This window comes from Hyperolius riggenbachi, chromosome 5 (genome assembly GCF_040937935.1).
Source record: "Hyperolius riggenbachi isolate aHypRig1 chromosome 5, aHypRig1.pri, whole genome shotgun sequence".
Lineage (NCBI taxonomy): Eukaryota > Metazoa > Chordata > Amphibia > Anura > Hyperoliidae > Hyperolius > Hyperolius riggenbachi.
This window is the reverse complement of record NC_090650.1, coordinates 42,671,193-42,685,755: the sequence shown is the minus strand read 5'-3', so window position 1 is coordinate 42,685,755 and position 14,563 is coordinate 42,671,193. Positions and strand designations below refer to the sequence as shown.

At 45.1% G+C, this 14,563-nt stretch overlaps 2 protein-coding genes across 6 annotated transcripts in view; one reads left to right on the top strand and one right to left on the bottom strand.

The window, feature by feature from the left end:
- STAM (signal transducing adaptor molecule) overlaps positions 1–14,563 on the bottom strand; it is an 80,154-nt gene that overhangs the window by 29,065 nt on the left and 36,526 nt on the right. For 3 of the 4 annotated variants that reach the window (XM_068235558.1, XM_068235559.1, XM_068235560.1), the window contains 3 exons: positions 10,306–10,381; positions 8,372–8,467; positions 2,170–2,316 (listed from right to left, as the gene is read on the bottom strand). In XM_068235558.1, the coding sequence (XP_068091659.1) occupies positions 2,170–2,316; positions 8,372–8,467; positions 10,306–10,381 (319 nt within the window). Of the gene's footprint in view, positions 1–2,169; positions 2,317–2,446; positions 2,516–8,371; positions 8,468–10,305; positions 10,382–14,563 lie in introns of those variants that run through there. The other variant, XM_068235561.1, reaches the window with a different exon arrangement.
- Positions 2,537–14,563, top strand: part of HACD1 (3-hydroxyacyl-CoA dehydratase 1) — a 147,931-nt gene continuing 135,904 nt past the window's right edge. For both annotated transcript variants that reach the window (XM_068235563.1, XM_068235564.1), the window contains exons 1-2: positions 2,537–2,614; positions 6,711–6,814. In XM_068235563.1, the coding sequence (XP_068091664.1) occupies positions 6,810–6,814 (5 nt within the window). In that variant the 5' untranslated portion in view covers positions 2,537–2,614; positions 6,711–6,809. The remainder of the gene's footprint in view (positions 2,615–6,710; positions 6,815–14,563) is intronic.

Here is a 14,563-nt window from a genome sequence, read left to right as displayed (position 1 = left end):
GTCATATTTGATTTAGTTCCTTTCTGCACACTCTTAGATTACCTATTTGGGTGTTTGGTTGATGGTGCTTGCCCAATTTGTGATATATACTAGACAATTGATCATTGAGAAACAACCCAATGGTATGATGGTGACCAACGACTAAAGATGTGTATACATGCACAATTTCTGTCAGCCACAAGGATTGGGACTCAATCTTTCAGATGACATCTCAGGCCAAGTTCAATGCAGACAAATCGCTAGCCTGTAGGCTGGCGATGGATTCTGTCACTATGACAGGAGGAGAAGTGGAAGACCGCACAGTGCACAACGGAACAGAAGATCCCAGATCTAGCCTTCTTGTAGACATGGGGGTGGACCAGGGGGCGCTGTACACACAATAGCACCGTCTATAGTGCTTCACTTTTCGGCTCTGTCCAGGCAGGCGTGGTTTTTTTGTAAGATCAATGCCACATGGATGCATTCGCAGCTTCTCTGTGTGAACTTTAAATGAATATTCTCAGTCTAGTTCTCTAAAGTTTTTACAGTATTGGGAACCACCATGTCATTGCAGGATGCATAGAATCGTTGCTTAAAGGGAACCCGAGCTGGGAGGGATATGGAAGCTGCCATCTTTATTTCCTATTAAACAATACCAGTTATCTGGAAGTCCTACTGATCTTTCTGGTCAGTTCTGTCTGAATCACACCCATGAAACAAGCATGCAGCTAATCTAGTCAGACTTCAGTCAGAAACACCTGATCTGCTGCATGCTTGTTCAGGGTCTATTGCTTACAGTATTGGAGACAGGGAATCGGCAGGACAGTCAGGCAATGGGCTTGGTTTAAAAGGAAATAAATATGTCAGCTTCCATATGTCCCTCACCTCATGTTCCCTTTAACACATCTCTTGAAGAGGTCAGTCGTATGCAATGGAATTGGTCTAGCGTGTGTACTTCATTTTTTACTCTTCTCTCAGTGCATATCACTGTTTAAGCACTTACTAACATTATTCTCAAGAAAACAGATCACGGCATAAGCCGTCCCTTGCTCTCCATCCTGCAGTGCATTCTGGGAATGGGTGTGGTGGTGTTGTCACTCAGAATCAGAATTAATTTTAATTGGCCAAATAAGTTCACACTTAAATGGGATTTGATTTGGCAGTCACTTAACCTCCCTGGCGGTAAGCCCGTGCTGAGCACGGGCTATGCCGCGCAGGGGGATTTCTCAGGCCCTGCTGGGCCGATTTTGATAATTTCTTTTTTGCAGCACGCAGCTAGCACTTTGCTAGCTGCGTGTGCCCTCTGATCGCCGCCGCTCTGCACCGATTGCGAGGCGCTCGCTGCGCCGTGAGGCTCCCCCCCCCCCTAGACCCCGTGCGCTGCCTGGCCAATCAGTGCCAGGCAGCGCTGAGGGGTAGATCGGGTCTCCCAATGACGTCGATGACGTCATGCCGCCCGTCGCCATGGCGACGGGGGAAGCCCTCCAGGAGATCCCGTTCTTTGAACGGGATCTCCTGATCTCCGATCGCCTCCGGCGATCGGAGGGGCTGGGGGGATGCCGCTGAGCATCCCCCCAGCCCCTTTGCTGCCCCCTGGCGGATTTTTTATAAACCGCCAGGAGGGTTAACAGACATAAACAAAACAATACAAGGACATACAGTGTAGATAATACAAGTCATGGACACTATGTAAGTTATAGTGGTGGTAAGGAGGGTGAGAAGTGTTAATTTTCCGTTCTATGCTGTTACGCTTTCCTAGCAGCAATAGCATGGTTCCCGCCCGAGGAAAGAAGCTGTCCCTATGCCTGGAAGTTTTAGTTGCAACTGATCAGTATCTCACTCCAGAAGGCATAAGCTGGAAGATGGAGTGGGCAGGGTGAGAGGGGTCAGAGGCAATCATGGTTGCTCTCTTTCTGCACCCTCACCACCTATAGTGACATGGTCTGCTAAGGGGGTGGCAATCAGACAGCTAGCCTCATAGAGAGTGTGAGAGGAACGCTTGACAGCTTTCTCTGTGGGGGTGCCATGACTAATCGGAGATCAGTCTGACTTCCAGGTAAACTAGGGCAGCCAAATTTCAGATCACTGAAATATACAGAACAAAGAAGCACATGGTGATTTTATCCAGTTATAGCGTTTTGCCTTATTAATTAGGTCCAACTGAATATGCTTGCTGGCTCTGCCCCTTACCTGGGATCCAATAGCAGGGAAGGTGACGCCTTGCTCCTTGAGGTTCTTGATCATTGCAGATATTAGACTAAGTTGTGGGTCATTCTTGAACTCATCAGCCCATTCCACCATTAGTGCTTTTAACTTCTCACAGACTTTGGGATGCCCCTGCAGAAAACAACAATAATGCAATAAACTCTTTAGCTTCTTAAAGTGGCTTTGAACCGACGTTTATTATTGTAATAAACTCATTCTTCAAGTTACACCGGTGTTAAAATATGTTGTTTTTCTAGATTACCACAAGGTGGTGCTGGTTGCTCACAAGTTGACAGTTTTAATATTTGCCTGGCCTCTGAAGATTTGTAACAGTATTACCAGATTTCTTGGTGCAGAGGAAAAGAAAGAGGGCGGGGCCAAAGCAGATGACAACAAGACATTGCGACATAGAAATATTACTGACTTTTGTGTAAGTCATTATCTGTGCGCTCATTGGAAATTAAATAAATTGACTTCAGTTCCACTTGTTGACTTCGGTAGTGCGTACAAGGCTGCCTATTTGTACAGTACCAGGCTGCCCATTTGTACAGTACCAGGCTGCCTATTTGTACAGTACCAGGCTGCCTATTTGTACAGTACCAGGCTGCCCATTTGTACAGTACCTGGCTGCTTATTTGTACAGTACCAGGCTGCCTATTTGTACAGTACCAGGCTGCCTATTTGTACAGTACCTGGCTGCCTATTTGTACAGTACCTGGCTGCCTATTTGTACAGTACCTGGCTGCCTATTTGTACAGTACCAGGCTGCCTATTTGTACAGTACCAGGCAGCCTATTTGTACAGTACCAGGCTGCTTATTTGTACAGTACCTGGCTGCTTATTTGTACAGTACCAGGCAGCCTATTTGTACAGTACCAGGCTGCCTATTTGTACAGTACCTGGCTGCTTATTTGTACAGTACCAGGCTGCCTATTTGTACAGTACCAGGCTGCCTATTTGTACAGTACCAGGCTGCCTATTTGTACAGTACCTGGCTGCCTATTTGTACAGTACCTGGCTGCCTATTTGTACAGTACCAGGCTGCCTATTTGTACAGTACCAGGCTGCCTATTTGTACAGTACCTGGCTGCCTATTTGTACAGTACCTGGCTGCCTATTTGTACAGTACCAGGCTGCTTATTTGTACAGTAGCAGGCTGCTTATTTGTACAGTACCAGGCTGCCTATTTGTACAGTACCAGGCTGCTTATTTGTACAGTACCAGGCTGCTTATTTGTACAGTACCAGGCTGCTTACTTGTACAGTACCAGGCTGCTTACTTGTACAGTACCAGGCTGCTTATTTGTACAGTACCAGGCTGCTTATTTGTACAGTACCAGGCTGCTTATTTGTACAGTACCAGGCTGCTTACTTGTACAGTACCAGGCTGCTTACTTGTACAGTACCAGGCTGCCTATTTGTACAGTACCTATTTGTACAGTACCAGGCTGCCTATTTGTACAGTACCTATTTGTACAGTACCTATTTGTACAGTACCAGGCTGCCTATTTGTACAGTACCTATTTGTACAGTACCAGGCTGCCTATTTGTACAGTACCTATTTGTACAGTACCTATTTGTACAGTACCAGGCTGCCTATTTGTACAGTACCTATTTGTACAGTACCAGGCTGTCTATTTGTACAGTACCAGGCTGCCTATTTGTACAGTACCTATTTGTACAGTACCAGGCTGCCTATTTGTACAGTACCAGGCTGCCTATTTGTACAGTACCAGGCTGCCTATTTGTACAATACCAGGCTGCTTATTTGTACAGTACCAGGCTGCCTATTTGTACAGCACCAGGCTGCTTATTTGTACAGCACCAGGCTGCTTATTTGTACAGTACCAGGCTGCTTATTTGTACAGTACCAGGCTGCTTATTTGTACAGTACCAGGCTGCTTATTTGTACAGTACCAGGCTGCTTACTTGTACAGTTCCAGGCTGCTTATTTGTACAGTACCAGGCTGCCTATTTGTACAGTACCAGGCTGCCTATTTGTACAGTACCAGGCTGCCTATTTGTACAGTACCAGGCTGCCTATTTGTACAGTACCAGGCTGCCTATTTGTACAGTACCAGGCTGCCTATTTGTACAGTACCAGGCTGCCTATTTGTACAGTACCAGGCTGCCTATTTGTACAGTACCAGGCTGCCTATTTGTACAGTACCAGGCTGCTTATTTGTACAGTACCAGGCTGCCCATTTGTACAGTACCAGGCTGCCCATTTGTACAGTACCAGGCTGCCTATTTGTACAGTACCAGGCTGCTTACTTGTACAGTACCAGGCTGCTTATTTGTACAGTACCAGGCTGCTTACTTGTACAGTACCAGGCTGCTTATTTGTACAGTACCAGGCTGCTTACTTGTACAGTACCAGGCTGCTTACTTGTACAGTACCAGGCTGCCTACTTGTACAGTACCAGGCTGCCTACTTGTACAGTACCAGGCTGCTTATTTGTACAGTACCAGGCTGCCTATTTGTACAGTACCAGGCTGCTTATTTGTACAGTACCAGGCTGCTTATTTGTACAGTACCAGGCTGCCTATTTGTACAGTACTGTATGTCCAGCACCGGTGCCAATCTTATCTTACAAATGATATCATGCATTAATTCACTTGCAACCAGCCTGAAGAGAGCAGCAGACCATGGGTTTCACACTGACATATGACGCATGCTCCGCCCACCGTTTACTATATCCAGAGTCAGAGTAACATAGGGGCCAAAAACATTTTTACTATAACAGAAGTTTTATTATAACAGAGTTTACTATACCAGGTACTGCTCCCGTAGACTTCCAATATAGATTGTCCGGGACCTGGAGAGGCAGTTTACTATACCCAAAAGTTTACTATATCTGAGTTTATTAAAATAAATCAGTCTATACTGTAACTAAAAATTAAAAAGAAAAAAAAAATTAAGACGACTTTCCAGTAATAAATCTCCAGAATTTAGGGATGTAAATGGGTCAGGCAGGGAAAGTTGGCAAGGACACCTGCGGCTGCACGATTTAATCAGGCTGTGATTTCGGCCACTCTGATCCTCCAGGCCCAGCGTGAGGCCAGGCAGAGTGGGCGGGGCTCCCCACCAATCTCTATTCTACAGGGAGCTGACTGAGGAGAAGGGAAACCACATAATTAGGAACGCCATTATTCCTTCTCAGGCAACATCAACACGGCTCGCCTGTGGGGTTTTCTTAGCCCATTAAAGCCGCCGCAGGCTTCCTTTCATGTGCTAAATGCAATGAAATAAGCCAACCACTTCAGTAACATCAGAAAATCTACAAGAAAAAAAAAATCCTTTGACTATCCTGTCAATTCGCTTCAAATTATAATTTCATCCAGCTGAGAAGACATCTTCATTTGTGCGCTGAACAGTCCATCTCATCATGAAGTAGAGTTATATGGAATGTTAAAGCGGGATTGTCACCATAAAAAAAACAAATTTCAACAGAAACTGGTCTGAGTGTATTACGTGAAAAAGATGCTAATCCTACATTCAAAACTTTTTCTGCTGTTATGGTTTGGAGTTATCACATACCATACCTTAGGAGCACTGGCCCTTTAATTGCCATTGCCAACCAGTTGCATGCTGGGGGTCTTTTTATCTATAATATATTCCTCATCTTCCCTTTATTCCTCCCCCTCTTATGCCATAAGACAGTGCACTTCCTAGTATAGTCCGCAGTGGGAGTGTCTGCAGACTCTGGGAAGAGGGCGGGTAATGAATACACAATTAGCAAGAGGAGAAAAAAAAAAGTGAGGGAGGAAATGATGTTAGGAGGTCAAAGGTAACCAATATGGAAACTGTCTAGAATAGGATTCTCTGCTTTTCCTTTATAAAAATTCACAGGAATCATAATGTGGACAGTACAATACATCTGTTATGTAAGTAGAACTAGTATTTATCTACTTATATATGCGTGTTTTATTTTTAGGTTAGCATGGGTGTCACTTGTTCTTTAAAGCGTGCAGCACGGTCATTCAGAGTGTTAAAAGGAAACCAGAGATGATGAAATAAAGCAGCTTTTATAGTTACCTGGGGCTTCCTCTAGCCCCATGCCGGCCATGGGCTCCATTGCTGTTCTCCTGGGCCCCTCCGTTGTGTCCTCCGGTACATAGCTCAGTCATGGCCAGTCGTGGCTCACCACGTATGCGCAGCCGTGATGCTCTCCCACCGCCGGGACGGTTGCGCACCTGAGCAGCTAGTACTGCACAGGTGCAGAATGGCGTGAGCCACAAGAGCACGACGGGGGCGCATGCGCTGAACCACGCCTTCTGGGGGACACAGTATAGGAACGGAGAGGCCAAGGATAACAGTGATGGAGCCCGCGGCCGGCATGGGGCGGGAGGAAGCACGGTGGGATTTTCTCATTGTCATTTTCTCACACTCACTCATTCCCGTATGTGCAGAACAACTCCCTGCAGGTGCTTCCATGTTACAAAATCTGACAGCTGAAATAGTAGAAAAAGTGAACAGAGATGCTTTTTAAGAGGAATAACATTATGCTGTACATCTACCTCCAGACACAGAGCTAATGTATAACCCAAATCTACAAAGAATGGCTTCTGCTACCTCAGAAACACTGTGGATGTATATTTAGCAGCCGGCCCCCAGGAATACTGATGAGGTAAGTGCTACCTCCACAGACTCACAAGGTGTGTAGTCAATTCCAGGCTTCAGGTAATCAGCATGCCTTCAGAAACCAGACCCCTCGTTCCTGGCTGTCAGAACAGTGCTGACAAGCAGTTCCTGCAATATATTCTGCAATTCATTATGTAAACCTGCAGCAATCTCAGAGGGTTGAAGTCCTCCCTCCACCTAGCTGTTATAGATAGGATGTGCAATAATTCAACTGAATTCTGTGCTCCTGTTATTCCAAAACGTTCACCAGGTAAGATGGCCTTAAATTAACACTGTAGTGAAAGAAAGTGCCCACTTTGCGTACTTACCTGGGTGGAGGGTGGTTGGTTCTCCCCATCCTCCTTCACCGGCCAGTTCCAGCAATGTCCCCTCGCACCAAAACCATGGACAACAAGTGTCGATGGCTCATACATGCGCAGTACTACAGACTTCCTCTGGCTTTGGTGGAAAAAGCCCAGTCAGGTCTGTGCTTTTCGACCCAATTGGGCATTTTCCACAGAAGCCCGAGCAAGTCTGTGCTACTGCACAGACACATCGGTGGTCTCGGCGCTGGAACGGCCTGGAGGAGGAGGACGGGATGCCTCAGATGCGTCCCCCTCCTGAGGTACGAATCCAAATATGATTTTTAAAAACGGAAATCCCACCTTTTTTTTTTTTTTTATAAACACACACACACACACACACACACACACACACACACACACACACACACACACACACACACACACACACACACACACACACACACACACACACACACACACACACACACACACACACACACACACACACACACACACACACACACACACACGTGTTCAACTTGATGGCAAATGGCAAACCTTATTTTAGCTGCATTTAAAATGAAGCCATCCCACAGCGCTTCCAGCAGAATTTGGTAGATAATGTGATCATACTGGCAGGGTTTGCTCCCAGCTGACAGATGTCTTCAGGTGTTGAAAATGAGCAGCTGCTGCTCCTGCACTGTGCAGCCAGTTTCTCACATCACCAGGTGGGAGTTTCTGTAAAGTGCTCACGCCACACAAAGGGCTTGATTCATCAAGCTGCACTGCTCAAGCAGCGCAGCTTAATTAGGGCAGTGCAAGCTATGCTGCGGTAGTGCAGCCTAGCGTGTGCTGTTAACTTGCGCACGCTCCTAGTAACTAACGGCTGCTCCACTCATCCTGCCCTGAGCTCTGTTGGGTCCAGAGGCTTTCTAGGACACGATCCCCGCAGTTTGATTGGCCCAATTGGCTGTCTGTCAAGTGACAGACAGCCGATTGGGCCAATCAAAGTGTCTGGATCACGTACATCAAAGTCACTGGATCCGCCACGGTTGCAAAGTGCTATTTGAGTTTACAGACAGTTAAATGCTTTGCTGGCTGTAGATTGAAAAGTAAAGAGAACTTTTAAGAACATTAAATTACTGAAAGACTAGCTCTAACTGCTTTCACTTTCTGTAAAGCAAGGCAGCAACGTTAGCCAGAATGGGATGAGAAACCTTAACAGCAGATAGAAAAATAATGGACATCAGCACACGTACCTTATTTAACACGCTGCTAACTTCACTTGCAAAGTCCCTGGAGCATACTTCTAAATGAAAGATCTTTCCGCAGTTTGATACACAGGCACCCAGCAGCTGCAATGGGAATAGAAAGGTGGGATAAACTCGCAGAAAACAGCAGAAGGCTAAACATGCTGAAAGTATTGCTTCATTTTACAGAAATGTGTGCAGCTTGCTCTTCCATTCAAGTAAAACTGAAAATGCTCTGCACACCAACACAGTTCAAAAACTGCCTCTGCAATGCAACCTAAGGGCTCATTCACACTATGTGCTGCGCTGTCAGTTCTGACGCAACACGCATAGGGATTGATTCACTATAACAAATAGCATGCCTTATCAGAGTTAGTGTGCCTTATCAGAGTAGCATAGCGAGCGTTACGAACTTATGCCTGCTAATTGGCAATGACGAGAGCTCCACTCGTCCTGCCCTGAGCCCCTGCAGGTCCAATCACTTAAGAGAATCTGTACTCTAATTTTCTTACGAATAAAACGCATACCATTCTATTCCTTATTTTCTCCTGTGCCCCTCTGTGCTGTTTCTGCCACTCCCTGCTGCAATCCTGGCTTGTAATTAACAGTTTTAGGCAGTGGTAACAAACAAACTAACCAGCTTGTAATAGGCTCACATAAGCAGAGTGTGTGAGTCATACAGAGCTTGGAGGGGGTGTGTAAAGCTTCTGCCAATGACAAGCAGTGCTGCACATTCCACATATTCCAGCCTTAGCCCGACAGACACGACAGAGGAAAGGAGATAAGATTTATTACAGAGACAGTGCAAGTAAGAAAGGCTGCAGTAAGACAGAGCACATTAGAACAGTAATAGGAACTTATAGGACAGAAGAAATAAGGCACAAAATTTTGTTACAGAGTCTCTTTAAAGAGACTCTGTAACAAAATGTTCAGCCTCATTTCTTCTATCCTATAAGTTCCCATACCTGTTCTAATGTGCTCTGGCTTACTGCAGCCTTTTCTAGTTCTCTGTAATATATCTAATCTTTTCTTTGTCAAGCTTTGTCGACCCAGAGAGGAATGCACGGCCTCTGCTGTGATAGGGAGAAGTTATGCACACCTCCTCCACGCCCCCTGCAGGCTCAGTGTGTGTGCTTTGTTTATCCCTCACAGACAGGTCTCTGCTCTCAGTTTTCTGAGTTTGTGATGCTGAGGAGGGGAGGAGCTGCTTCCCGTCACATGCAAATCCCAGACTGGAGTGCAGATAATTCACTAGGTCATAAAAACTTGTAGTATACTGTAACATGATATAGATAGATGGAGATATTCTATCTATCTATCTATCTATCTATCTATCTCTATATCTCTATGGCCTCAATTCACTAAGATTATCTCCTGTCTTTAATAACTCTTCTAGAGTTGTTACCATGGTGATAAGGCATGTAGTATTCAGGAAACATTTTACCTCATGCAAACCTAAAGTTAACTCTTCTGTCTTTAAGTTAACTCTTCAATCCATAAAATAACTCCAGAGTTAAAGACAGGCTGTTAATTAACTGCATGTGAAAATAACTACAGAGGAGGTAAATTAACTACAGAGGAGGTAAATTAACTACAGAGGAGGTAACTTAACTACAGAGGAGGTAACTTAAGGAACTCTCTTGCCTTATTATCTCCAGCATGATCTTAGTGAATTGAGGCCTATGGCTTATCGTCCACGTCCATTAACTCAAGGCACTGCGATTGGTCCTCTTCCCCAATCACTGAAAATGGAATCCCGACGGAAACGGCGGCGGGAGCGGCATGAACACTTGTGGAGCGGCGGCGGGAACGAGCGACTTATTAAAATGTCCTGTTGCCGTCAACAGGCTCAAACAGGATGTTTTAATAAGTCAGGATGCCATTAACTGGTTAAGCACATTTTTGGAGAGAGAAATTCTGCTAAAGATGACAGAAGCACTTACTGTAAGCGCCTGCATTGCCACATGTGGGTCTTTGTGGTTCACCCTCTTCATAATAGAGCGCAGACAATCTTTAGGCCTGAAAAACATCAAATCATCACCAGTTACCAGACATTCCATACACAACCGCTGTTCTCTAGGAAGAAGTAACCTGTACAACTCATGCACTAATATAAAGAGAAAATTCACATACATACCTAAGCAGAGTGAAGCCTATGGATCCTAATGAAAATCCCCTTGGCGTCTCCGGTCCTCTGTCGCCCGGGACCGTCCAGCTGATTGGGGCTGCGCCCGTCTTCTGTCACGAGGGCAGCTGCGCAGCAGCCGTGTGAGCATGGCCACACCTGCGCGGTAGCATGGCGCCGCTTGTGCATGAGTGACTCCAGCTTACTGCGCAGGTGTGACTGTACTTGCGCAGGTGCAATACAGCCACGCATGTTCCAGAAGAGGGGCGAGGCCACAATAAGATTGCTGACAAGGCATTGTCAGCAATCTTTGGAGGGGTCGCGAGGGGCAATGGGGGATAGGAGGGTGCTGAGGGAAGAGTCATTAGGATCTCGAAGGCTTCCCTCATCTTAGGCAAGTACTGTATATGATTTTTGTACGATTTTACGCCTTGGATATACTTTAAAGGAAACCAGAGATGAACTCTTTGGCACAAAATAAACATATCCCCCGATAGATTTTACAAAATAAATAGTATACCTGGTATTTTCGCCGCTCTGGTGTGCTGTTTTTTGTGCGGGGGTTTTGGTAAAACTCCATGCAAAACACAGTTCATCAGAAAAGCATATTTTTGTGTGGACTGTGTGCAAAATGAAATCACCATTTCAAAAAAAACTTCTTATGACTAACAAATATAGATAAAAAAAAAAATCAACAGGCATAGCTCCTTCCTCTGCACTAGCAGCTCCTCCCATCTCATCACAGCTCTCTGTGATGCTGCAAGTATACAGAATAGGAAAGCAGGGCCACAAGGTGGCAGGCTTGGGCTTGAAAAGACATAAGAGAAGACAGACTCAGCTATAATGATTCCTGAGCAAAGCCATACTGAATGCTCAGTCAGGGATTTTATCAGGGCTGGTAAACAGCCTGAGCAGTAAAGGATGAAACAGAGAGCAGGGTAGGTGTTTTCTCTAATGTTCCCACTGATATATATGGTAAAATAAATGAGGGTATTTGGTCTCTGGTTTACTTTAAGGATAACTAAAAGGAAAAACTTTGGACATTCTACTACCCCTGTAGTCCATCATATTATAGCAGCAAACTAGCAGCGAATCTTCCATTTATAGACTGCTCAGTCACTAGTCCATTTTTGGCTCAACCAAGCTATTTAATCAGGCACAAGATAGAGGCATGTACATGCAGGAGCACACAAGTTCAAGAGTAAAGGAGCAAACCAGGTGAAAATGGCTTTTTGCAGCTGATGATGATGATGATGTCTGGCACAGGAAGAGTAATTCAATATACAATTAATAACCGATGCTACATGGCTGGCGGCACAGCAAGTCTGCAAGCCTTCTATACTCAACCCCAGCCCATCACCACCCGGGAAGCAATCAAGGTGGAGTTGCAGTCTCTTCCCCATGACCGTTTATGATCATTTTTGGTAACAGTCTAGGAAAAAGTGCTGCACTGGCACGTGTTGCTCTATCAAACAGCCCGTTCTGTTCTATGGCGAGAGGGTGGGGGAAAGATGAGTGGGGAGGATCCTGCTGAGATGGCTCGGATGGGAGAAAAAAAACCTAGAACTATTGTAATAAAATGCTGCAGACAGTAGAAAAATACTACCTGGGCTTGTCTGCATGTCTTTGTCTCATTTCTCACGACATTGAAGACGGCATGGAACCAAACATCCTCAAAAGGAAACTCATCAACTCGTTCATGTTAAAGGAGAACTGTAATGAGAGTTATGGAGGCTGCCATATTTATTTCCTTTTAAAGGAAAACTTAAGTCAACTGGTCGCAATAGCAGCATAGGGGGCGATATACAGGCTGGGAACGCGAAGAATCACTCGCGTTCCCATGCATGTCGGCCGGTAACCGCCAAACCGGAAGTGTTCGCCGGCGGGTGCAGGAGCATCTGAGTGGGGCTGCGAGGGCACCGATCGGCTGCTGGGGGCTGAGGGGAGCCCCAGGTGAGTAAATCTCATTTTTTATAGTTCACTTAAGTTTTCCTTTAAGCAATACCAGTTGCCTGGTTGCCCTGCTGATCCTCTGCCTCTAATACCTTTAGCCATAGACCCCGAACAAGCATGCAGCAGATCAGGCGTTTCTGACATTGTCAGATCTGTTAAGATTATCTGCATGCTTGTTTCTGGTGTTATTCAGTCACTACTGCAGCCAAATAGGACAGGAGCACTGCCTGGCAACTGGTATTGTTGAAAAGGAAATAAATATGGCAGCCTCCATTTACCTCTCACTTCAGTTGCGTTTTAAAAGGACAACTAGGGTGAAAAAATGTGAATATTAAAAAAAAAACTTGCATATAGAAAATAAAAACAGTAAAATGCACTGTAAATTATTTGTTTACTATGTTCCTGTCACTTACAAAATATATTGAAAATCTGACAGATTTTTGGACTAGTCCATCTCCTCATGGGGATTTTTAGGTACCTCTTTATTTACAAATTTACATATTTATTTATATAGCGCCGAAATCTTCTGCAGCGCTGTACAGAGTATATTGTCTTGTCACTGACTGTCCCTCAGAAAGGCTCACAATCTGATCCCTACCACGGTCATATGTCCATATAAACAAAGGAAAAAAAAAAGCTATGACCTCAAAATAAAAAATGCACCAATTCAGCATGATTAATAGTATATCAAAACCAGCCTTATACATAAAAATCTAAAATCATCATTAAAACATGATGGGGGAGCAATAATAACCTCAAATAACAGATAACCGGAGGATATATAAAGTGCTGGAAATCGTGCAATACATCACAAAAAAGTCTGAAGAAAATGCACAATGCAGATTGCAGAGCTGTACTACCCTAATAGACGGTGGTTTTGCCACCTAACAGTCTTCCGAGCAGTTGATGCTGAATCGCTCTAGTGTACATCAAACAACAATTCCCATTAGTGGTAATGAATAACAACCGTATGGTATGTACAATATAAATTAATCAACAATTCACAAAAAATAGATGAAAAGCCCAAAGGGCTGTATAGTGTCAGTGAAAATGTATAGAGAAAATAGCACTGAACCAACGTGTGCTAGGGGGTGAACAAGAGAGGGAAGAAGAGTGAAGTGCTGTAAGTGCAGGGAGCAGCAAAGTGCTGTGAAGTAGGTCCTACCGGATAAGGGTGTCTCCACGGGTCCCCACCTCTGCTATCGCGATTCGCCACCGATAGTGGGGCTTTCTCAAAGCTAATGGAATATCTAGTGCCACTCTTTAAATAGGAAATGCGGTCTAACAGGAGGGGAAGGGGAGGGGAAGGCCAGATCGTTGCGTGGCCACGCTACAGCCTTCATTGCGCTGCGTTGTTAGGCAACGCAGATGCTCTGTCGGCTTCAGTAAAATACGGTGGCCTATTGCAGCCAAAAATGTAATCCACGTATAAAAATGTGTTTTTTAATGATGACTTTAGATTTGTATGTATAATTTCAATAAAGGATGGTTTTTGATATACTATTAACTATGCTGATCTGGGGCGATAACTTAAGTAGGTGAGCTGGATATGGCGGTGGGAATTCTGGGGGTTGGGTGGAGTCTTAGGTGGCCCGGGGGTCTGAGCGCTTTGAGAAAGCCACACTATGGATGGCTAATTGTGATAGTGGTGGGGACCCGTGGAGACACCCTTATCCGGTAGGACCTACTTCACAGCACCTTGCTGCTCCCTGCACTTACAGCACTTCACACTTCTTTCCTCTCTTGTTCACCACCTAGCACACGTTGGTTCAGTGCTATTTTCTCTATACATTTTCGCTGACACTATACAGCCCTTTGGGCTTTTCATCTATTTTTTTGAGAATTGTTGATTACGGTAATTTATATTGTACATACCATACAATTGTTATTCATTACCACTAATGGGAATTGTTGTTTGATGTACACTAGAGCGATTCAGCATCAACCGCTCGGGAGACTGTTAGGTGGCGAAACCGCCGTCTATTAGGGTAGTACAGCTCTGCAATCTGCAGCAGCGCTGTACTGGGGACTGGGGACAGCGCTGTACGTGTGACACGGCTGTCCCCTGGGACACAGGGAAGCGATCAGCTGTGATAGGCTGAAGCCTATCACAGCCAATCGCG